Here is a 26,425-nt window from a genome sequence, read left to right as displayed (position 1 = left end):
ATAAACAATTCAATTTCCACGGATATGAAATAGAGGATATCAGCTGGTGTGAGTAATAATTGCATCAAAGCGTGCTTAGCAAACATCAAAAGTTGAGTCATTGAACTAGAAGATTAGATTACTTGGAAGATTAGGCAAAACCACTCCAAACTTCAAGCAACCATTCAAGCACCGATACCTGGAATTAGTGAAAGGGAGTAAAAGATTCCATTAAATATGACATAACAGGTTAGGATAGATAAAAATCACTAGAAAATAACATGCAAATATAGAGATTTAAAATTATGAAAGAAATTCAAGCTGAAAATTTCATCCGAGTCACGCCGATTTTTCACTGAGTTGGTCGCCGAGTTAATCGCACTTTCTCAGCCTCTCCTTATGCCAGGTAGTTTAAGCCAACCTATTTACTATAAGTCTAGAAAGTGGAGAAAGTCAGTCTTACAATATTGCTCTTTTCCCAATGTGACCACTATAAAGTTGTACAATATCAAGAATTATCCAGTAATAGGTCTTTTCACAACAAGATCCACTCACACGGTAAATGACATCTCATTGCGAAGGTTGGTTAGGTAGCTAACTCTGTTAGTCCGTTTTTGGAAGATTGAGAGCATAATCTCTTGTGCCTTTGGTAATGGTTCCACTACGGTGCCACAAATTTGCAAGCCAACCCTAAGTAATCATTCTTGCTCTTTTGATTCCAAAAGAACAACTTCGTTAGATATGGAACTTGCTGCAATCTTCTTGATCAGCCTCCACTCTTGCGTCAAAAATAACTTTAATAGTCCGACCTAAACTCTTTCGACTCAAAAAAGAACCAAATTGGTGTACCGATTCTCTCCTCTGAACATTAAGATATATGAATCCACTTTTATAAATCCCGTAATCTGGGGAAGGTGGACCAACCTCTGTTGGTCCACGCCAGCAAGGTGGACCATAAAATGCTTACTCTAAAACCAGTAGACTGGATGCTATATAAGATCCAAGCAGTGCCGGAGTGGAAAGTGGACGGTCCAGTGATTTGTCCTCGGTAAAAGAAAAAAGAAAACAAAATCGCAAAGCAAGTTTCTCTGATGACCCTCTTTGTGATAAACATTTGTGTCCCGAGTCCCGACACATCACCGCTACTCGTTACATTCTCTGAATTTAACACAGAAAGGGAAAATGAGAAAAGTTAGGGTTCTGAAGCAGGAAAAGCCATTAATGGATTGGATTATAAAAGATGTCACTCCACCACCAACTCCACCACCTTTGCATCTAGATGCGAATTTTCCATCTTATATCAAGCATCATCAAGTATCAGTTCTCTAATCGGTCAAAAAATGGCCTTGATTTTCAACTCATCACCATCTACCAATTCTGCTCCCAAGCGCCATATCAAAGAACTGGTAAACTATGGACATCCTTACCATATCACTGTTGCCATCACTATTAGCATCTGCTTTTTAACAAATTAATTTGTACTAAATCTATTATCCTATCAATTAAGGAAAAAAATAACATTTCTATGAAAATCCAATTTGAAAAACAGAGATATTCGGTTTTTTGTTGTCTTTTGGTGCGCATGCCCCTTGAAAAATAGCACGTGGAATGGTCGGTTAGATCCAATTTCAAAAGAAGAGCCTTACATGAAAAATAGACAAAAATATCAGTCATAGGATGCTGCAGAGATTTGAAACTAGTTTACCAGAGCTACCTGTAAATTCACAGAAAAATATTAACTCTTACATATGAAAACCAACCTTATCTGAGAAGTGAGATATACCTAAGTTGTTCGACTTTCTGCATTTTTTTTCTTTCGATTTCTATCAAAACAATATGGCAGAGATTCTTATGAGCGGTGCAACAGGAATCTTGAAAAAGCTGGTGGGGGTTGTTTCTGAGGACATTGCTTTGGCTTGGGATGTCAAAGATGATTTGAAGAAGCTTCAAAGTACCTCGGAAATGATTCTAGCTGTGATTGCCGACGCAGAGAAGAGGCAAGAGAAGGAACAACTTGTAAGACTCTGGTTGATAAGGCTCAAAGATATTGCTTATGATGCTGATGATGTGATTGACGAGTTCTCTTACGAGGATATGCGTCTTCGTCGCAATAGAGAGGATAGCTCCAAGCATAAGAAAATCAAAGAGATTAACAAAAGATTAGACGAAATTACCAAAGATATGGCTAGGTTCCGGTTGGAAATTACTACACCTACTCCTGATGGTGATAGTACTGGACAACTGGACCGGCAATTCACATCCCATGTTAACGAGTCAGAAATTGTTGGAAGGGAGTATGATGAATCCCAAATCATAAAACTTTTAACAACCAATACCACATCGTCATCGTCTTCTGTCAATCCTAATCAATACCCTGAAAAGATTTCTGTAATATCCATAGTGGGTATGGGGGGGTTAGGGAAGACGACACTTGCACAACTCGTGTACAATGACGAGTTGGTAAAGAAAGTGTTTGAGCTAAGAATGTGGGTTCATTTCTCAGAAAATTTTGATATTGAAATCATCTTAGTAAACATTATGGAGTCCATTACTGAAACTAACTTCCATAAGCTTTCAAATTTCTGTGTACTTGTAAATAAAGTTCAAGAAAAGTTAAGCGGGAAGAAATATTTGTTAGTACTAGACGATTTGTGGAACGAGGATTCAGAGCAATGGGGGATCCTCATGTCTGTGCTGCTCGCTGGTGCTCCAGGGAGTAAAATATTAGTCACTACACGGTAATGACCAAGTTGCATCTGTTGTTGGGGGAGTATTCCTCCTCACAGTTTGAGTCAATTAGAAGATGATGCCTGTTGGTCTATTATCAAGCAAAAAGCCTTTGCTCCTGGTGGAGCCTTAAATTCTATGAAAATGTCAGAGATAGGGAAACAAATAGCTAAAAAATGTTGTGGTTTACCACTTGCAGCAAAATTTCTTGGAAGTTTAATGCGCTTAAAGAATAAAGAAAATGATTGGATATCCATTAGGGATGATGATATCTGGAATACTCCAGAAAGCAAAAGAAAAATCCTTCCAGTACTAGAATTGAGTTATAATAACTTGCCATCACATTTGAAACAATGTTTTTCTTATTGCTCAATATTTCCCAAGAATTGGGAGATTAATAAAGAAACTTTGATTCAACTCTGGAAGGCAGAAGGATTTATTAAACAATCATATGTAGGAAATAGAAAATCGATTGAAGATTTTGGAAATGAGTATTTTGAAAGTCTGGTGTGGAGATCCTTTTTCCAAATTGTACAGAAGGACGGTGTAGGCGATATAAAGTGGTGCAAGATGCATGATCTTGCAGAAGATGTTCTTGGGGAAAATGAATTGGTAGCTCTTAAGGGAAGTGAGTTTGAAGTTGTTACTGAAGTTCGTCGGTTACAATTAAATTTGGATGAAGACATATCAGCTACATTTATGAAAAGCTTAAGTTGTGCGAAGAAGTTGCGGACAGTTTCTGTCCTGCAGGGCTCAAACCCTGATCCTTCTATATTCTCAAAAAATCATCAATTACGTATCTTACATGTGGGTTTTCCAGGAAGTTGTTATTTGCTAAAGGTGCGTTCTTTGAGTTTCTTCAAGCTGAGACATTTAAGGTACCTTCGGCTTACCTCACTTAATCTTAGTGAAGCTGTTTATGATCAATCCATCAGTAAGCTCTATAATCTGGAGACGTTGGTTTTGAATAGCATTGGTCCCTATCATTGTGTTAAAAATCTTCTTACGAACAGTCAATCATTAAACAAATTAGGACATCTTGAGGTTTCTTTCACAGACATGGACGAGCTACCTGATTCCGTCACAAGTCTTTGTAATTTGCATACATTGGATCTCAATAATTGCGAATTAAAATTCATTCCTGAATCCATCTCTAGTTTAAAAAATCTAAAGTCTCTAAATTTGTCAGTCAACCCCATCAAAGAGTTACCTGCTTCTGTTCTTACTCTTTCCAATTTACAAACCTTAAACGTCAATACCTGCAAAAATTTGATATCCTTACCCAAGTGTGTGGCGGATCTTGCTAATCTGAAGGTATTCAGTTTTACAAATTGCCCGTTGCTGGAAGCGCTACCCGAAGATTTTGGAGCATTAATTCAGCTAAGGTCCCTTAACTTATTAGGTACTAGAATCAAAGTGTTACCTGAGTCTTGCTCAAAGCTTAACAATCTTGAGATCATGAGTCTTTTCAATTGTGAGTTTCACATAGATGTTAAGTATTTGACAAAACTCAAAAGACTTTTGTACAACTCGGAGGGTAAGTCGATAATAACGGGTGTAGGAAAACTAGCTCAGATTGAAATGTTGATTTACTAGTTGACAAAGTTAATAAATGAACCTGGTGGTATCGAAGAGTTGGGAAACCTAAACTTTCTTACGCAGCTGCTTATTAATAATCTTCAGAATGTGAAAGACCCGATTGATGCTGAGAGAGCAAACTTGAAAAGAAAACAGAACCTTTATAAATTGTTACTAAGTTGGAATGCAATGGAAGAAGAAGAGTTGGACATGATTAGGTGGGACCAGAAATCGTGTAATTTTCAGGTATTTGAAGCTCTCCAACCTCCCACTGGTTTGAGAGAATTGGGCATTTATAACTTCAAGGGGTGTGACCTTCCCACGTGGATGTGTGATCCCTCTGGTACTCTTATGAATCTGGGTATCTTGACACTTCATAACTGCAAAGAAATTAAGCAACTTGCGGCAGCTATTGGGCAACTCCCACGTCTGCAGACTATTTCTCTTACACAAATGTCCTTGAAGAGTCTAGATATTGGCGGATTTCGTTCCTTAATTAATCTCGATCTTACTGATATGCTCCTCTTAGAAGAATTGGGTTGTTCATATCCTTCTTCTCTTCCCGATCTGAGGATTACTGGCTGTAAATTTCTTACAGAAATCCCTTCATTTCCTCTTCTGGGGATATTGGTATTAGACAACATCCACCACAAGTTAGTAGGTTCAGTTGGGAGAAGCCAGACATCTCTCAAGCAGCTATCTTTGGATAATATTGAGGAGCTTATATACTTCCCAATAAGCATACTTGAAAACAATTGTAATCTTCATTTTGTGAGAACTAAATGCTGCAATCAGTTGGAAGGCTTCGGTGTAATTAATGATGATGAGAAGAAGAAGAACGTGGTTGCTCCATATGACCCTAATCTCTACAGGGTCTCTCTTCAGAATTTGGTTTCGATTGATTGCCCAGTTCTTAAGTATCTTCTGGACCTGCGAAATTGTACTTCTCTTCGGGATTTATTCATCTTCAATTGCCCACAAGTGAAGGGATCTTTATCCTATGATCTCAAATCCCTCCAATTTCTTAAAAGTTTGCATGTTGATTTTATTCAGAGAGACGAGCGGCAAGGAGATGTAACTGATAAGTTAGACTTGATTAATTTGATTTGTATATAGAAGGTACTCTCTCTCCCTCTACAATTTCTTAGTTGGTTTATGGAACTAATAGGGTGTTAGTCCTCATGGGAGTTGGGGGAGTTGGGTGTAGTTGGGTTTTTACCCGTTAGTCGTGGGAGAGTTCAGAAGAGTCTCTCAAAATCCCCGTTAGTCATGGGAGAGTTTAGAAGAGTCTCCTGAACTCCCTAAAAAACACCTGTTAGTAGTGGGGGAGTTTGACAAAATCTCTTGAGCTCCCTGTTAGTGGTAAAACCCTAGAATGCTAGGGATTTGGTTGGTTTGGGGAGTTCTTGAGAGTTGATAGTGTATTTTTGCCTATACATAAATCTCTCAAAACAGTAGAGATTTGGAGGGAGTTTGAAAAGAGAAAAACATAGGAGAAGAGGAATCGCTTCACCTTCAGGTATGGTTTTCATCTTTTTTTCTTCTTCTTTGATCGCCATGATTTGATGGGTTTTTTTATTGTAATTACGGTTATGTACTAGATAACTAGCTCTGTGTACATGTTGTATTGGTGCAGTTCTCTGATGAATAATAATCTCTTTTGATTATTTTTTTTCCACGACTATTAGGGAAAGTCTGACGTTAGAAGTTTTGATAGGATATTCTGGGTTAGTAGTGATTATTTTGTATAAGGTGATATTGACGTTTGTTGCGTGTGACGATGTGCTTAGCTACACCATGAAAATTTCTTATGCACATACAAGTGAGTATGTGGCTTGATTAGTTTAATCCGACCATAATTTCTAGTCTTTCTTCTCCATCTAAAGAGTTGTAAATGCAACATGCACATTGGCGGTATCCTCAAGTTCCACATCAGACTAGTATATTGTCCTGGATATGGACAGATTTTTGGAGAGAAAGTGGGAATTATAGATTGTTGGACATCTGTGTTTGTATTGGTAATCATTTGGGCATCATTTGTTTGTTCTTAAATATGCAAAGAGTTGTAAGTGTAACCTGCACATTGGCAGCCTTGACAAGTTCTACATAGGCACTTTCCCGATGCAGTATGCAAGGCGGGTCAATCTATGGTGTACAATACTTATGCAACTTAGAAGAAATGTTGAGATAAGAGCCTCGTTTCCCCCCTGTAAGCATCGGAATACAGTTTCAGTGCGAAAATATAATCATCCAAATAGTTGAGATGACCACTGTAATTGATCGGGGAAAAAAAAGAAAAAAAATAGATTACCACTTCCTCCCTTGCACTAATTTTGGTAGATTATATCAACGTATAGCTCGCATTCTCATCTTTAACTGTATGGTGAATTCACAACTTCAGAACTTATGCTGCTACACTTGTACATATTGCAAACTCGCAGCAGGGCATTCACGCAATTTTGTGGATTTAGAAAAATGAAATGCTAACACTAGACTTAACGCAACAACGCCTTTAGAAAATATCCTAAGCTCTGTGCACTTATTTGCTTTTATCCATGTTCCATTTACTTACATGTTAAAAGCATTAAAAGCATAACTGTCAGTTGTATTTATTCTCAAACAAGCATTTACATATAGATAATTACATACTTAGTCAAGGTACTGAAGAGATATCTCTCCAGATTGTAAAATGTGCATACAGTCGACCATCTATCTACTAATATGGGTTGTTAACACAACTTCTATTCTATATGTGAAGAAGAGATATCAATGTGCACTGGATAGCTATTTCAGATGAGATTATGTAATAGTTTTTGTTTGAGTAACCGAAATATATAAAGTGGCAGTCAGAAAAACACAGTACACATGTTTTAACAGAATTAGCATGTGGAGAACAGTAGTAGTCATTCGTATACGAGTGAAAATGGATAGGTTATACACGAAGTTAGGAGGATGTATCTTGAACTATACTAAGCCAGTTTCTAGTGAGCTGCAGTTCAATGTGTGTGGTAACAGTAACATTGTTAGGAAGACAAGTTTTTCATTCTTCTATCTTATGTATACTTGTAGCAGGATGAAGAAGGTAGTTTAGAAATGAACTCTCCCAAACTCCCTCTAATAAACTCTCTCAAACTCACTACACTTCCCCAGACTCCCTGAATTCAAAAACAACAAACTCTCTCGAACTCCCCACACTCTCTCAAACTCTCTCAAAATCCCTAAGATTTAAAATACACTCAACTCCACCGAAATCACTCGAGGACTAACCCCCTGTAAGAAATTGAGTGTAAATTCTGTGATCATCATTGTTGCAGGCATGCGAATTGGTTTGATTCTTTATTTCTTGGTTGGTTTGTTCTACTACGATCATCTACTGCAGCCTTGAGCCTCCTGGTATATCCAATTGTAACTGCATCTTCATTTGGTTTTCTTTTCATTTTTTTCTTTTGTTTGAATCCTCATGATTATAAGATGCATGAATGCATCGAAGTACTTTTGATATGGCTTGGCTTTGTTGTGCAGCTGAATATAAATGCATTTGAGATGTAAAAGTTTGTTGATTTTAGTGAACTGCCGAGCAACGACGGGATCCATTTGCTAACAATCCTATTGCTTTTGTTAATATGAATATAACGCAATTCATGGGGTGGACTGACGAATTCTGTTTGTTTCCAAATGTAATAGGTGCGTAGCCCTAAGATTTTGAACTGGTTGCAAGAATTTGACTTGATACCTGTACATTCTTTCCAAGATTCGATGGATTTTCCTTCTATTCATTTTGCAGGTGCATGGACGGCTGAGAAAAGATATAGACCGAAAGAAGATGATACAGATATGATCTGCCTTCCTGTCATTGAATTTAAGTCCAACTCCCCTTTCTTGCTGAGCCTCCTGGTACGTGCAATTGCTACTGTAACTTTTCTGGATTTTGTTACTGTATCTTTTCCGGGTTTTCTTTTATTTTTGTTTCACAACTTGATAATCTGATTCATGCATTGGATTACATTTGGATGGTATTGTTTTGTTCTGCAGCTGAATACAAGTGGATTACATGAATAGAATTCTGGCTGTGGGAAATATCATAACAGAGACCACGGTTTTCACCACCTCAAGAATGAGATGCTCAAGAGTCAAGACCTGGACCAAGTTGGTGAAGATGCGGCATGAACTTTCCAGCTTAGACCAATACGACCTTTGCTTTTTTGGTAATGAAGAAAATAGATGAAAAAAAGAGAACAACTGGTCAAAGCTGGCTGCTCCAAAGGTTACATCGTTACTTGTATCGTCCCTATAGATATTGAGTCATTCATATTTGCTTGATCTGCAATAATTGATGGATGTAAACAAGCAGGACAAGATTCCCAAATAATTGTGTTGAGATTCCTTCTTGATTCTTTTCCTTAGAAGTAATGCCCAGTAACTGGAACTTCCTTCGGGGACCTGAAAAGGTTGTCGCAGAATTGCTTTGCACTGCCATCTTAAATATACTTGCTTCCCTTTAGATAGTCGAAAATTTTCTTGCAGTGTGCTTCTATTGTTAAAGCTGGTAGGTTCATGGAAGTTCCCCAACTGACAGTCTCCAACAGGCCTAGTGCTTCCTCCTCTGCTGGGGACGAAGGAGGCGAGGGTCCAGCTTTTTGCTCCTTTGCAGCAGTTCCCTGAGTGATTAAGAATGACCATTCCAAAACCAGAAATCGAATTAGATATCCATGTTGCATCGAAATTGTTAGGGTGAAATACAGATGTACCACTGTTTTTTTGGGCGCATACAAATGTACCCCGTTTTTTTTCACTTTTACAAATGTATTCCTGTTTTGACCTTTTTTTTTGAAAAAAACGGCTAACGGAAAGTTAAGTTTCATATCAGCAGTTAAATCATCCAACTCACTTGCCAACTCGTCTATTCTTCCGCGTAAGCTGTGTACACGTTGTTGGTCCCTTAACAATCAACGGTGTTTCAAAGAGAACTGCAATTCCAAACTCAAATTGAAATTGTGTAAGTCTTAGCCTGTGGAGAAGACAATCATTACTATTTTCAAAACTGTTCACTTCAATCAACAGTGCTTCAAAGAGAATTGTAATTCCAAACTCAAATTGAACTTGTGTAAGATGCAATAGTTATAGAAACAATAGTATATGAAGTATGCAAGGAATTTAAGAAAAATATGCAAATGTAACCGCAATAGTAATAAAACACTATATATTTCAGTAACTTTCCACTGTCTTATCTTAACATAACATTCCAGAAATTATCTTAACATTCAAATATAAAATAGAGTCATCATAAACACAAACAAACATAAAATAGGTACATCTAAAGCTTCATATACTTCTTTGCTCTCTTCCTTCCTTTTGGGTTTGGAGCTGTAAAGGTTATGTTGTTGCTAACAAATCCAACATGGGTGTTGTGCTGACTGAAACTGGGCTGAGAACAAGATTCATCACCTGCCTTTCTCATGACACCTTTGGATTTTGCAGAATATGTTGCAACTGGTTGGGAAGATTGAGCAACACTTGTTTGCGTCTTAGATCTGCTAGCACAAGGTTGAGAATTTGCAGCAGATGCACCTATAGAATATGCGGCAGCTTTAGCTTTGTACTTTTTCGTTGGTGGAGCTTCAACTGTTGTGTGGCTAAGATGTGGTCGGGCCACATACTTCAAGTATGTGACCCCTCTTAGTTTTGTGACACCTATTATAAAGAAGAAAATAAAGTTTTAAAACAGTTAAATACCAGAAAGTGTAACTAACTCTTTTTCTTTAACTCCCTACTTTTTCTCAAAAAGTGAAATGTTGACAGGGATTTGGAGGGGGGAGGTTTTTAGTTGTAATAGGTGTCATAAAACTAAGAGGGGCCACATACTTGAAGTATGTGGCCCGACCACATCATATCCTTGGCCTCTGCTTTGTGCCATCAACACATGTTCTAGGCTTGAATCCCTTAGGATTTCCTCCAACTGGACCACCAACACAAGTTGATGAGTAGTGATCTTCATTTTTACACCTACTACATCTTCTAGCCTTCTTCTGACCTCTTGGTTCATCATATGACAATATCCTCTTCTTCCTTGGCCTGACTGGCTTTCTAATGTCTACTGGTGGCTTCATCATTTCTGGTTTTTCTGGATGCAAAGAAGTAAGAAGAAGAAGAAGAAGATAAGAGTTAGAAAACTTTTGGAGGCTGTTATACTAGTACAATGAAACCCTAAAGGAATCTACTTTATTACCCTGATTTATTGCACAACAAACAATAAAGGCAAAACATATAATATTTTAAACAAAAAATATTTAGAATTAAATGTACCTCTATCCAATCAGCTAGACCCTCTAGTGGATTCGGGAGCATATGTCTTCTTGTAGTAGTCCACTGTGTAGTAAGGGCTACAATACCTACAATACATAACAAAACAAAATGGCCTTGGTTAAACAATGTCCAAGCAAAAATGTAATACAAACCAAAATGTACAAAGGGGTTCAAGTTTAGGAAACTAACTCAACCCAGTTAGGTCTCATTGGAGCCAAAACACATACAACATGCTGGCATGGAAATCCCCTTAACTCTCATTGCAAACAGCTAGAAATTTTCTTCTCAAGATCCACAATAAAAACTGCTTCATGCACACTAATCACTTCATAGACTTTGTACTTCACAGCTGGAACCAACTTAAAATTAGGATTCAAAGATATCATATTTTGTATCAACTTCATTGCTTTAGGAATTATGTCACCATCTCTCCATTTTGCAGACTCATTTCTTCTCTTATACCAAGTATTCATCACCAAATCTCCATACATCAGGCCTAACTTGCAGATGGGATTATCCCTCATCTTCTTTGCCATATTGTTGAAGGACTCAGAAAATTTATTATTAAGGTACTCACATTTGCTGTCTTTTTCGAAATGGGACCTGGATCAGGTTTGTGGTTTTTATTCTTTCAAGAGATACCAAGCAGCGGCATCATTCTCAGCTTTCATCTTGGCCATATGTTCCTAACACAAAAACAATGCTTATGGTTACATAACTTAAGAATTTTGAGGAAATATACTTAAACAAGTGAAATGTGCTTATGCATTGCCTCAAAATGTTTTTTCTTGTAACATTTAGCTGCATTCCAAAGATGATTCTGCAAACTAAAACTCTTGTAGGTCTTCTTGAAGTTTGCAAGCAAGTACCTGTCACATGTAAATTCAAATACATTATATGATTATTACAAGTGATCTAGAAAAAAAAAGTAAATAGTAATCTGAAATCATACACATTATACCTAAAACAATATCTGTGTTCATCTAAAGGAAAGTGATAGTCAACACCCTCCAAGATTCCCTTTTGCTAATCTGAGATGAAACAGATACGCACACCATCTTCATATACCAGAGGCTTCAAATCTCCAAGGAAAATCTTCCAATTTTCTATGGTTTCATTCCTACACACCACTATACCTAGCATAACTAAGCCATTCTGACCATCCAGACCTGATTGCATATAAAAAGTGAATTATAATCCAAAATGACATACAAATTGAATTACAAGAATGTATAAGTGAAGAAGAAGAAGAATTTACCTATTGCACATAGCATCACACCACCAAACTTTCCATTCAAGTGACAAGCATCCAAGCCAATGACCCTTCTAAAGCCAGCCTTTCACCCCTTTATTGCATGAGCAAATGATATGGTTAAAGAAAGGAATGTATTGTCTAGAGTGCCATATGAGAAAGAACAATGGCTTCCTGGGTTTCTCCTCTGCATACAACATAGTAGAATTAATAACTAACAAGAATGACAAAATGAATATTATTTGCAAAAACAACTAACAAGAAAAATAATGTCAGAGATAAGAGTAACATTACCTTAACTATTTCACAAAAGTTAGGAACTTGTTGGTAACTCTTCTCATAACTCTCATATAGCTTCTCCAACACCATAACCCTTTCCCTCCATGCAATATGGTATGCAATGATGACCTTTGTGTCCCTTTTAAATTGTGCTGCTAAGTCATATGGACAAGGTATTTCTGCATCACATCCTGTCTCCCTTCTTTTTTCCATGTACCAATCAGCTACATAAGGAGGAGTTGCACTTCTTTTGTACCCATCTCCACGACCTTGATGGTTGTGTTCTATATTATAACCTCTCAGTGTAAAGGTGTCTCCTTCACCTTTTCGTTTGATGCCATATATAAAGAACTTACATCATGTCTTCTCACAGTTAACACATACTGCTCTTTGTTGCTTATTATCACATTTATTCCATAAAAATTCATGTCCATTCATTACACAGAAATGCCTAACATGTTTCTTAAATTCATTTTTATCTACATATTTGGTACCAACTAAAAGTTTAGTAGGATCAAATTCCTCACCTATCTCCTCTTGGAACAAGTTTTCCTCTCCTTCTTGCCTAAAGTGCTTTGCATATTCTTTCTCAAACTCTGATGTGGGACATGGCTCATTAGCTTGAGGTCCATTAAACTGGTGAGGTGCATTACATTCAGTCCCACCTGGTTTAGCTTGTTCTTGTCCACCTAACAAACAAACAAACAAATCCTACCAGTCAGTACCTTCATCTTAACTTGTTTTGAAACTAAAATAACTAACAATAATGAACTGAAACAAATTAAACAAGCATATCATTACCTTCATCTTCTCCATAAGAACTCACTATATCCCCATAATGATCCTCTGAAACAACACACAAAACAACCATACAAAATTCATTTTTTAGATACTTGAGATACTATAACAAACACAAAACAAAAACAAAACAAACAATCAAATACCCAAGAAAAGATAACATTACCTTCATTGTCATTATCAACCTCCACCTCACCAAAGTTAGGATCATCAAAATTATCTGCCAAGCCACCATCCGCAGCCTTTCTCAAAAATTCTTCATAGTCCTTTGCATGTTGTTCTTCACTATCATACCCAGAGTTGAAGTTTTCTAAATCCTGCTCAGGGTGACACTCATCAGGATCTTCATTTGGAAGTTGTACAACATACTGATCATCCTCAACAACGCTTGTTTCCTGTGTTGCTTCAAACCAAAAGTCGGGATTAAATGTTTCAAACTGTTCTTCAGGTATGTTACCAGCTACACTAGACTGTGTTTGTTGTGTAAATTGAGGAACATATACTTCCTCTTTATTTAAGTCAATGAATAACTTCTTGCTTGCTGCCTGACTTTGGTTCTTATTCTTAGATAGTCTAGGACTTGTTCTTGTAGGAATTTTCTTGGTTTTGCTCACTGGTTTCTTTGGTGTTGAAGACTTTGTTGGTGTCAAATACTTGTGCGGAATAGCTACCTCTGTTAACCCTGCAGAATACTCATGGGGAATGATAACTTGCATATGTAGTGTAGTCCAATTCTCATGTACTTCTGCATTATCCCAAAACCTCCAAAATTCTTATTCAGTAAACAATAAATCTGATAAACAGGGGTCACTATACCATACTAAATCCACTTCCTCATTAGGCTGCAATCTAAGTAGGGGCTTGATCTTTTCCTTCAATTGAAGGAGACCCATATCTGCTCTAGCCAACCCTTTGAATTCAAAACTCATCACAGTGTTCATAACCTTCACCTTTATGTTTCTCTTAGGAAACTTATCTTCAACTTCAGGTCTGCACCAAATGAATAAACATAGTATTAGCTCAAATATACATATACAAGGATTATTTACTTCAAACTAACCTCACAAATCAACCAATTAGAGCCATATAGTCCTAACATGACCAATATATTCTCAATTGAAACTTCAAAAAAACAGAAACCCTAAAATCTATTCACAAACCTATAATCAATCCACACAATCGAAATCCAATCATCAATTACTGCAGAAACAAAACCCATATCCTTAAGAACTGAAAACCCTAAAATCAAACATTTACAGCAACCCAAAATCAAACAAACAAACAAACCCAAAATCGAAAGAAAAAAAACAAAAACCCTAGAAAAAAGTTTAATCAATCGAACACACAGAAGAACCCAAGGATGTTTTTCACTTACCTTTCTTCTTCTCCTTCTTCTTCTTTTTCTGGTTTCTTCTTCTCCTTCTTCTTTCCGCGTCTTAACTTCACCATATTTACTTACTCGTTTACAAACATAGAGTGGAAAATCAAAGTTTCTATCTGAAACAGAGAGAGGAACAGAGAAGGGGGAAGAACAACAGAGAGAGGAAAAGAGGGTAGAAGAAGAAAAGGTTTATGAGATTACGACGCTTCTCTCTTCTTTTCCCCCATCTTCATCTAAAAGTCTTCCATCGAATACCGTTAACTTTCACAGAGATGTGCTGAAATTCAGATCTGTGGTCATCACACACCACGTGTTGCGTTTTTGTTCCGGCAAGCCCACACGTGTTGGCAGAGAAAACAAAGTAACTACACGTGTTGGCGGAGAAACCATAGTAACTTAGTCGATACCATCAGATATCTTAGGGATCTCCTTGACCTAGATGTGTGTCCGAGATCTGTGACACGTAATACTTAATGATAAACAAACATGTAGCCTCATTTTCACAAATACGTGGCATCATTTTCTCATCTCGGTCAACGATAAATTGACATATGACCGAGAAATTGACTTTTTTAACGTTTTGGATGGAAAACATCCAACATAGGCATATTTGTAAATGGGAAAAAAACGGGGGGGAAATAGTTAAGTCGGGTGTAAATATAGGGATACATCTGTTTATAACCCAAATTGTTATTAGTAGGAGCTTTCCAAGTCTGAGCAGCATTTAATATGCTAATAAATTATACTCCCTCCGTTTCTGGAAAAGAGATACTTTCACTTTTTCCTTATAGCTTTAAGAGGTTGTGTTTTTTATTTTTTTTAAAAGCTCTTGTTGAAGGATCCAGAACTGAAGATGTCTTTGTATCCCGGTACTTGTTAAAGTAGATGTTCTATTGTTCCTTTCTCTTGAAAGTTACGGTTACGTCTTTCCTTCCGTACATCCCAGCATTCGGTTGCGGCAATCTCATCTGATTTTCAGAAGTATGGTTGGTTATCATCCTTTGATAAATTGGGTGGACCTTCTTATTAAAAGATAAGCCAGATTCAGAAAAATTCACTAGCCACACCGAATTGCTCTAGATCTGTTTTGGTAAACAATAAGTAATCATTTAAACTAATTGCTACTTCAGCTAAGAAGAGTGATTTACAGAAAAGCGCCAGTTTCATTCAATCCCCAACCACCGGAGGCAAAATTGACACCGTTTTCAAGTATCATCTCCACGTTCAAAGCTGGATCGAGAAATGCAGGTGGCCTTGGCGAACCTATGTGATCACCTATTATATCCGCAACAGTACGACCATTACAAAACCTTCCGTTGGGCATTCCATTGCCAAAATCGATCCCGTACCATGGCAAATTCGCTGTCGCCACACTCTTTTCAAGTTTCCTATTGTTTCCAACATCAGAGAGGGAATCACCAAATATGAATTGCACAACTTTGCATTAACCTAGTTCCGAGAGAACCCCTAAGACAACTATAATCATCACGGCTTTCACCATTCTCATATTTACCGACTCCATTACTACCGTGCAATCGCTTAACAATGCTCGTAATGTTGATATGCCGGTATTTATGAAAATTAAGAACTATATAAGTGATAAAAGTATAGTGCATTAACTTAGTAGAGATGGAGATGAGCTTACTTGGTTCACAATAGAGAAGAAAAGAGGGAAAGTAGAAAGAGTTTGATGAACAAACAAATCACCAGTTAATTTTAGTTTTTACAAATTTTTCGTACCTTTTCGCGTAATGGTTCAGCGCTGGGCGATTTATTTTTTGATCTGACGGCTGAGATTTAAAGCGTTGGATGGTTCAGCGTTGGACGATGGTCCCAGCTACTAATCTAGCTGCTAGATTAGCACTCCCATAATATTTAGGTGGTTGTCCTAACTAACGTGGATTGCCAATCTAGCTGCTAGATTAGCAAACCATAAGACTTAGCCGAAGGCTCCACGAACATGAAATTTTCTCTGCTTCAATAATGTGTATGACTTTTAACTGACTATATAGTGACTATGTTGAAAAAAAGAAAAAGAAAATGTCACTGCCTTGTTCTTTGGTGTTTTTTTTTATTTTTAATAAATAAACTAGGTTCAATTCTGGAGATGCATTCCATAGTTTGTTACAATTTCATCATGTAGAAGGTTTGCCAAAAAAGTGTTATGAGTGGCTCTTTCCATTGCGACCTGGGTTTATGTTGACAACAAAAAACAGCCATCTTTCTTTCCATGAAATTTACAGTCTCAGGAACCAGACTAAGTTTCTTGAGCTTCCTAACACATAATTTAAAGTTTTTGTTTCTTACTGTATGCAGCTTTTCAAAGTTTTTCTTCGCTTCTCCTAGTTGAATCTTAACTGCTTCAAGGACTTTCTCATTGTCTGGTTCAACTTCGACCTGAGGATGGTTTAGTTGGTGAGCCCACTGGATTGTCATGGAAGCTGCTTCATCTGCTAGGTCTTCCTCTGCACCTACTTCAAGGTACTTTCATCTTGCTTCATATATCCTATTTAACTATTATCAATGCATGATCTGATAGACTTAGCGCTATGCCTCCCTCCGAGTTATTATTACTGATACACAAAGCTATGCTGATCTTGACAGCTAGTATGTTGGTAACTATAGGTTTAGAATTGGTTATTATTTGGACCTCGGAGTTGTTCAGGTTTTCTACTTCCTTAATTCTTCTTCTACAGTTTACCATATTGGTAATACTAACACATTTCTCTTAGGGTTAGGCTTAACTTTTCTAAACACTAAGTCACACCTGCTCTTCTATATTTCCCAGCAAATAATTGCTAGAAAATCATCCCACTCAAAGAATCCTAACCTGTCCATTCTACCTCTCTTGAACCAATCCCACAACCAACAATGGAAGTCAGTTTGGTTATTAGTATAAACTGTGAGTCTAATACCCATATGGCTAAGAGCATTAATTGTGAACTCACATCTCATAAAGATGTGGGTAAGAGTTTCATCCTGCTTCCCACACAGTGGGCAGATCTTGTTGATGTACGATAAAACCCTACCAATTCTCTCGTTCAAGGGAAGTACGGAATGAATACATTTCCATACAAAAGTCTTCACTCTCGGAATTGTCTTCATTCGCCAAACCTTGCTCCAAAACTGTTTCATTTGGGTATCCTCCGGCTGACCCCTTAGCATAATCTTCTTATACAAGGACTTGATAGAGGACTTCCCATTCTTTTCAAGTTTCCATCTTAACTCATCTTCTTTACCTTTGTTTATCTTAGTCCCTTTAATTTTCGGACAAACTTGTGGTTCAAAGTACAATTCCAACTTCCTTGTATCCCAAGCCCAATCCTCTCCAGACTTATCCATTAACTCCTCCACATTGGTGATCTTCTGAATTTGACGGAGTGGTTCTACCATTTGGTGTTGCTGTCCTAGATACCATACTTCCTCCCAAACTCTAATAGTTTAACCATCCCCCACCCTCCATTCAGTGTTCTCTCTTATCTTCCCCACTTCCTTCATTAAGTTTTTCCAAACCCACGAGTCCTTGTCCGAACACTTGTAATTCTTGTTTAGCAGACTTGACTATGGGAAGTACTTAATTTTGTAAATTGACCCCCACAGAACATTAGGTTCCTTCAGCAGTCTCCAGCTAACTTTTTCCAGCATTGCCGAGTTAAATTCCCTTAGATTTAAGAAACCCATTCCTCTCATACTCTTTGGTATACAGACTCCAATCCAAGCCTTTTGAAAAACCCCTTTTTTTCCATTCTCATTTTTCCCCCAGAAAAAGTCTCGTTGCATTTTAGCAATGATTTCCGTCACTGCCACTGGAACCCTAAAGAAATTCATCTGGTACATCGGTATTGTAGACGAGGAGGATTGTATCATGATTCCCTTGCCTGCACAAGATAAGTTTTTTCCTTTCCATTCTTGCAAATTTCCCTCAACTCTGTCTAAAATGAAACTACACGACTTGATTTTGGAGGTGTGTGTAAACAGTGGTGATCCTAAATACTTGTCATTAAGAGAGATCCTTTTCACCCCTAGAGTGCTTATGACATCATTCATTGTGCTCTGATGGAAATTTCGGCTGAAAAAAACCCCTGACTTTTCCACGTTTATTAGCTGGCCAGAGGCCAGGCTAAACTCATTTAACACTCTCAAAATGTTCTCACTTTCATCTTTACTAGCTTTACTGAAGACCAGCAGGTCATCAGCAAACAGCAGATGCGATATGGACGAGGCATTTTGTCCTACCTTAATCCTATGTATTAGGTTTAGCTCCTCGGATTTGGAGATAGCTCTAGACAGCATCTCCATGCAAATGATGAATAGATAGGGAGATAAAGGATCTCCCTGCCTCAAACCTCTAGAAGGAACGAATTGTTCACATGGCATTCCATTTAAGAGGACAGAAGCTGACACTGTACTTATGCATTGGTGGACTAACTTACACCACTTACTGCTAAAGCCTAGTTTGTCTAGAATCTTACCTAAGAAACTCCGCTCCACTCTGTCGAATGCCTTCGACATATCTATTTTTATCCCCATAAGGAATTCACTACCTCTTTGAGCTCTCATGGTATGTATCATCTCATGGTCTATGAAGATATTATCCGAGATCTGTCTACCTTGTATGAATGCTGCTTGGTATGGAGAGATAATATTTGGGAGGAACCTTTTCAACCTATTGGCTAAGATTTTTGACATGATTTTGTAAATGATGTTACTTAGGCTAATGGGTCTATAATAATTGGCTGCTTGAGGGTACTCAATCTTGGGTATAAGAGTGATAAACGTAGTGTTTATCTCCCTTAGGATGAAACCTGAGGTGAAGAAACTCTCCACCATATTAAATACTTCATGTTGAACCACTTACCAGTGTTAATATATATCCTTATTTAAGGATAATATATATTGTTTCCTAGTATATAGGATCTTTGCTTTATCGTAATATTGGGCTTTATATATTCATGAGCTGTGTAACCAGAATTGTGAAGATTATCATAATAAGAATTATCTTCTTCTCGATCCTATATTTGTGAAGATGGTATCTATGAGCTAGGGTTCTTGAATCATGGGTAGTGATTCAGAATTATATCAAAATAAATCAAAACAAAAAGGGCAGATGGAAAACAAATCTGCTCCTATTATCGTTTAATTTGAATGTAGTTGCAGGAAATCCTACACCACACCCCTCGGAAGATTTCATTAACATTCAACTCATTTTTGGATTAACAATCTTAATTTTATTGATCAATCTTTAAACAATCTTACAAGAAAAGATAAAGGAATCAAAAATAACCTCTGCTCTAAATTTTCTCTCTCCTATTTACTTGTTTCTCACTCAAAAAAGATCTCTCTCTTTTCTTTACAACTGAATGACTATTTATATGGAAATACATAGTGGATGACAGCTAATCTGTCCTTTATTTTCGGATATGGCTTGCGACATTCTCGCAACCTTACAAATTTAATCTCGCAAACTCCCTAATTTTCGCAGGACCATCACATTTTTCTCATGATTTAGCTGACGTCGTTTATTATGTCATTCTGAAGTTGTTCTGCGACATTGTGTGTTTGTTAATAATTTGCTGAGGCATTATTGCTGCGAGATTCTGATCCTACATGCCTCTTCTCATATCTTCTCTGCGAAGTAGAGTGATGTGAGAAATGCCGCATATCCATCTTCATATTCTGCATTTATCACACGTATCCTTTCTCCATCTATTTCTTGACACGTCTTCTGTAACCGCTGCTTTTCAACCGCTCACGTCTTTTCGCATTAATGTGTTTATCTTCTCGAAAATCTCTCTATATTACTCTTACTCTCCCTTTTCTTCTTTTTATTCTCTTTCTATCTTCTCTGCACTCATCATTTTCTCCGTAAATTCCTCTGCTGTAATTTTTCTTATATCTTCCTTCTTCAATCTTCTTAATTCATCCATTCCCATACTCTATATTCAGATATGCCTCCAAGCGGTCAAAAACATGAGAAAACCTTAAAGGATTCAAAAAGATCTTGCCGAGAAAGGTTTCACACTTTCTACCATTCCTGGTGAAAGTGCCAAGTCAATTCTTTCTATCAAACTTTTCTCTGATCACATTGTGATGATCAATCAATCATAGTTTGGGTCAAATTCTCGCAGGTCTCCCCATTCCTCTTTATGACCCAGATATTCCTTGTTCTATGAAATTCTCGCTCACTCGGGATTTTCGCGAGCTATCTTCCAATTGAGTGGGGATTGCATCCGTCTGATGTGGAGTTCGCTAACGTGGTGCTGGTAAAGGATCTCTTATCCTAAAGAGCTTAGGGATCCTAAATTCGCAGACTTGGAGATATCGCTGAGAAATACACAGTAGCGAATTTCTTCGAAAATTATGAATTAATATCCATGAAGAAAGAGAATACTCGCTGGGGTATTCGCTTGAAAAGGAAAGATAATATTGATGAAGATAAAATACTCATGCAAGATATTGATTGGCACTCTGCTAAGAACACAACCCCTCGTCAATCCAAAGATGAGAAATGGGGTGTTTTTCCCTTGATGCTGAAGGGACCTTACATTGCTGGGTCAAATGTTCTTCCTGAGAATCTCGCTACTTATCAACCTTGGGTATTCTCTTGGCACGAGAAGAAGAAAGAGGTATGTTTCTTCCAGTTTCGCCCACTTTACATTTCTTTATTTTTCTTGTTCGCTGATTCTTGCGACGTTCTACAGATCCAGAAACTGAAAGATAGCTACCATAGGACTGGGAAATCCAGTACCTTGTTAGATATTCGCTCATACACAGATGAGGTAAGAAATATTATTTTATGATTTTTAAACAATATATTGTTGCCTCTATTTCTTATTTCTATCTGTGTGTGAAGGTTATCGCTGAAATAGAAGAGCCTGCAATGTTGCGAAGACTGGTGATAAAGGCAAAGGTGCTCTTCGCAGGGAAAAACCAACTGCTCCTCCTTCAAAGAAGAGAAAAATCCGTTCTTCCTCTCCTTCAAATACTCCTTCTCATGAAAACTCCGAGAGTGATGAGGATGATGAGGATAATGATGACCTTGCTGCAAATGAAGATTCTCCATCTGAATCTTCTATGGCTAAGCTCTCTGGCATCTTTTCTGATTCTTGGCAAGGAATGGGAGATAGTCAACTCGCTAATACCTGCAAAGCTCTCGCCACTATTTGCGATGTTCCTTTATTGGATGGTGATAGTTCTCTTCGCGGAGTTTCTAGATCGGTGACTCCCAACTTCCTGCATTCTCTTAATAGTCTGGTATGCTTTCGTCTTTTTACTTCTTCATTATTGTAACTCAAAATCTTTTTATTTTAACTTTTTATTTTCTCGCAGGCTGGAAAAGCTTCTTTCGCTGTTGCCTCAGATTGGAGAGGAGACGCGAAATTCTTGAAAAGAAGAATCTTCAATTTCGTACAAAGAATGAGAACTGAAACTGAAGCTAAGGTCTTCGTGAGAAGAACGAACAATTAGAAGCTGAAGTAAAGGTCTTCGCGAGAAGAACAAACAACTGGAAACCGACTTCTTCGCAAAGAAAAATCTCTACTCTTCAAAGCTAATGATCACTCTATGGTATGTTTTCTCCTTTCCTTCATTCATTCATCCTGTTATTTTATCTTATTTGATTAATCCTTTTTGCAGACATTTATGGTCTTTCTGATGAAGCTCTTCTTCGTTCATTTCCTAATGCCTAGATAATGACACCTTCTTGAACATCTTAATAAATCTTTGAATAGTTTCTCAATGATAAAATTTCATCTCTTCTTTGAATGAACTAAATCCAAATTTCGCCTCTTAGAGATTGATCATAGATCTAGTTTAGGTTTAGCCAACCAATTTAAACGTTTTTTCTAATTCTAAAGAGAAATCAATGATTAAGAACCAAGATTAGCTCTATAGATGATAAGATCATTCTCTGATCAAGGTGTTAAGCTTTGGCGAAATTCCAAGAGACTCTTCTTGAGTTCAACTTGAACGGATGAAGCAATCGTCAAAATGTTGTGCTTAGCGAGAGAGAAAACCAAGTTCGTTCTCGTCTTCTCATAAATAGTGATGATGAGTTCGCTTGGGCCGCGACAATCTTGGATAACGCCAGAAAAGATTTAGGTGTAAATGTTAGTCTCCAAGTTGAGCATACACCTTGATTAGAGATATGATTTCTGAGAGAGAAGGTCATTAACTGTTTTCCTTTATTAATCTTTGGTTTTCACGAGTTTTTATCAAGACTGATTAATTGCTATATGCTTCGGATCTGAAAGTAGATATCGCCAAAGAGTTGAGGAACTTGAAGCTGAAAAAGAGGAACTCGCAAAGAATCTTTCTTCTCGCAACGACAAATATTCTAGATTAAAGAATCAAATCAAGATCACTGTTGCGAACTTTAAGAACGACGCTCTGCATTTTCGCAATCAAACTATTCAAATGGTTTGTGATGACCATAGTATTCCTCACTCTGATTATCCTTGTCTCTTGGAGGAGATCCCAAAGAACATTCCTAGTCTGACATCTCTGATAGCGAAGCTGATGATGAAGAATCTGATGGTGTGAAGGTTCTGATGGAGATAAAGGTTCTGATGCAGACGAAGAAGAGAACAAGTCTGATGAGATGATGAAGGATCAACTAAGAAGTAGTTTGTTTCTTTCTTTGATCTTCTGTAATACTTGTACATTTATTCCTTTTTTTGTATATTTGCGAATTCTTTTGGTTCCCCATATTCCTTAATATATGAGTTTCTTTCATTTCGACCTGCATTCATTAAAACAATTCTTCCTTGCAATACGGTTAATCAACATAATCATTAATTTTTGAATTTTTGCGTAAATCTATCATGTGGAGACAAATAACATTTTCTAATTTCATTCATTCCCATACTTGCCTCTGTTATTTGTATCCAAATGAGAGATTTTGCAGATTTTTCTTATTTTGTGCCTCAACTTCGCATTGTTTATGTATAATTTCGCAATCATATGCGAAGTGAATTTTGATTCTTTTCAAAATCTCATTCCTGTGTGGTCTTATTTTCCTTCCTAGTTAAAGGTCTTATTATGCCACCTCTTGTCATTGCGACAAAATCGCAGGACGTCCTTGCATTTTCATGCAAAAACCCATTGATCTTGCCTTAACTTTTTCTTTTGTATTATTGCCTCTTCAGGAATGTTGCGACAATATGACAGGCCTAAATATTCTTGCGAAAATAAAGCCCCATACATTGCCGTCTTGCGACGAAATCGCAGGACGTCTTCGCACTTTCATGCGAAAACCCATTGATCTCGTCTTATCTTTTTCTTTTGTATTATTGCCTCTTCAGGATTGTCGCACAAATATGACAAGCCTTAATACCCTTGCGAGTAAAAAGCCTCATGACATTTGCGTCTTAAGACACTTATCAGCTCCCTAATGGAGGGTGCCGCCCTTATCTTCCCCCTGGTTGCCCCTTCAAGGAGGCGTACCTCTACCATACAAGGTTGGCTCCTCCCATCCGGTCTTAACAACAACCAGTTGTTTTCGCAGCCTCTTATCCCTTTTACCTATAGGGCTTATGGTTACGAGACTGCACCCTAAGTGGGGTTTTCTTCGGGCCGAGTGCAGTATAAGCCAAGACTTGTCAAGAATGGCAAGGTACGCTCCAGACGCCCCTGGCACTCTTGACTCAACCGTGTACCTCGGCGCCTTGGTCAGATTCTGCACTCCTTGGGAGAGTCCTTATTACCTTAGTCGCCCAACCTAAGTCATATGCTTAAGCTGAGAATCCAAGGTGCCTCTCCCGGATGGGCTTTATTGACCCCAAATCTCCATGACTCAGGTTCCGGGGGCGGTGTAGCCTTTCCCTGAGCCATGCAACAAGTACCCCCTTATATGACGTACTTTAGGTCTTACATTTTCCTCTTGAGAAATTGCATTCACGAACTAGGGTGTATGCCATAAAGGTTCTCCCCTTTCTCTTTTGTCAATGTTCTCTGATTGTCTTTTGTAGAATTCATTGTCTCTGCGAGATTCTCGCATATCATCATATCGTATTTGCACTTCTCAATCTCATTTTCATCATTCAGTAAAATGTATTTTTAAGAACTTTATTTGTTGCGAGAGTGTCGCAACAAATCAATCATTCATACAATCCTTATTTTTATTACCTTTGTCATTCTATGCTTCTTTGTTATTCTCTGCTACTGCTTCCTTGGTAGTGGTATGTTCACCATTTCTTATTCTGATCTAGCATTAGTTTCGCAACATTTCTTCTTCTTTTCGTTCATCCACCATAAATCTCTCACTTCTTTGTGTCGCTTTGATTTTGCGTCGCCAACTTTCCTTCTTGTTTGCTCTTCCTTCGCAGGATTCTACCTCAGTTTTGTAACATTTTTTTCCTTCAACCCAATCTCCTTTTATGATTCCTACACCGTTGGGGTGAGGGAATTTGATGCACTGGTGGAAAGTTGAAGCTACACCTAGAATCCCATGTAGCCAAGGTCGACCAATTAAAGCATTGTATGGTGATTCTACGTCAACAACACAGAACATGATTTCAGAAGATATTCCCTTCAATGGAATTCGCATAGTAACCTCTCCTTTAGGCTTGTTGGCAGTACCATTAAAACCATATATCTTATATGTTAATGGTATAAGATCATCATCTCTCCCTCCCATGGTTTTATAAGTATGATAGAATAAGATGTTCACAGAGCTTCCGGTATCGATTAGAATCTTATTAATTGCCCATGATTCTTCAGCTTCATTATCTTCATCTTCTTTCGGTTTTGGATTAATTTCTAGTTTTACCACCAATGGATTGTCATGTACCTCTCCACCTTCGGGGACTTCTTCTGCGATAAAAGAAATAGTCTGCTTCTGCCATTCCTCTAGTGGCGAGATTTTTGCAATATTCATAATTTCTCTTCCATTATTGTCTCTTGCGAACACTCTACTCAAAACATTGTCATGAAAATCTTCAATTGTCTTGTATGAATGTACGATAGAGTGACAGAATAGATTCTTTGCTTTTGCACCAACTTCTACAAAGAACATTTCCTTCTCTTTCACCGTGTTTGCCCTGTGATGTTCTGGTGGTGTTGGTAGTAATGGTTGAGATTGTGGGTGTCCTACCAGAAAGTGGTTTAGTTTTCCTTGATCTATCATTCTCAGAATAATTCTCTTTATATTTCTGCAATCATTTGTAGTATGTCCGTGAAAATGATGATAAGAACATAACTCATGACTTTTGCGGCTTTGAGGTGGTTTTGTTCCCATGTTCCATGGTGTTGGTATATTCTCCATCAAAATTATAGCTTCCCATATTTTCTCCACACTTGCATTCAGAGGCGGCATTTTGATTTCTTCCCATACTACTTTGTTACCTCCTTGTTCTCTATTATAATTTTGTCTTTTACCTCCATAAGTTTCTTGCGGATGATCAAGTCTTTGAATCTTATTATTTCCACCACGATTTTAGAAATTTCTTTCTCTTTCATACTCTTCTTGATCTCGGCTTCCCATAGCCACCAGCTTCTGTTGTACTTGCGAAGTGCTCGCCACTGTGTTTATTAGTTTAGGTAATAAACTTGCATTCACTTCTTGTGAATTGGTGTTCGCAACTAGGTATGATTCCATTTCATTTTTCCTTTCCTCTAGATAAATATACTCTTCCTGAAGTTCTCGCAGTTCAGTCATTGTGATTGTATTCTTGACTCTAAAAATTTGGATATACAATAGATTGGTTGCGAACATAGCATTGATGAATGATAAGATAAGATATCTCTCATCCACACGGCCAGCCATTTCACTACACATAGTTCTCCATCTTTTAGTTAGGTGCTTCAAACTTTCGCCAATCCTTTGTTTTAATCCAAACACATCTTCAATACCAGGTCGCGAAGAATTGTTACTTATATATTCCCCCAAGAATGTGGTCTGCAAGTGATTGAAAGATGTTATTGTATTTTTTGGTATACCCTCGAACCATTTTGACGCCGCTCCTGTTAGACTGGATGCAAAATACTTTCAGAATACGGCATCATGATTTTCCCACTGCAACATGAACCTCACGTAGGCTTTAATGTGTTGAATTTCACAAGTTGTTCCATCAAAAATGTTGGTTAATGCGCGCAAATTGCATTTCGGAGGTATTCCTCCTAGTTGTACT

General features: G+C 37.6%; 1 protein-coding gene across 1 annotated transcript; it reads left to right on the top strand.

Annotated features, from left to right (window-relative positions):
• Positions 1–1,815: 1,815 nt before the first annotated feature.
• LOC113334020 (putative disease resistance protein RGA3) lies at positions 1,816–8,946 on the top strand. The gene is made up of 6 exons (XM_026580371.1): positions 1,816–2,717; positions 2,766–4,243; positions 4,340–5,369; positions 7,599–7,677; positions 7,969–8,178; positions 8,809–8,946. Exons 1-6 carry the CDS (start codon positions 1,816–1,818, stop codon positions 8,944–8,946), a joined length of 3,837 nt encoding a protein of 1,278 aa, XP_026436156.1.
• The last annotated feature ends 17,479 nt before the right edge of the window (positions 8,947–26,425 follow it).

This window comes from Papaver somniferum, unplaced genomic scaffold (assembly GCF_003573695.1).
Source record: "Papaver somniferum cultivar HN1 unplaced genomic scaffold, ASM357369v1 unplaced-scaffold_135, whole genome shotgun sequence".
Classification (NCBI taxonomy): domain Eukaryota; kingdom Viridiplantae; phylum Streptophyta; class Magnoliopsida; order Ranunculales; family Papaveraceae; genus Papaver; species Papaver somniferum.
Note: the sequence above shows the minus strand (reverse complement) of the source record. Positions and strands in the feature narration are given on the sequence as shown.

What these genes read in the sequence shown, in the direction of transcription:
- LOC113334020 (XM_026580371.1), top strand. Translation starts at nt 1,816, where the DNA reads ATGGCAGAGATTCTTATGAGCGGTGCAACAGGAATCTTGAAAAAGCTG. An exon ending in ACTTTTGTACAACTCGGAGG is followed by an intron (nt 4,244 to 4,339) that starts GTAAGTCGATAA and finishes GTGGTATCGAAG; the next exon opens with AGTTGGGAAACCTAAACTTT. An exon ending in CAAGGAGATGTAACTGATAA is followed by an intron (nt 5,370 to 7,598) that starts GTTAGACTTGAT and finishes TCATTGTTGCAG; the next exon opens with GCATGCGAATTGGTTTGATT.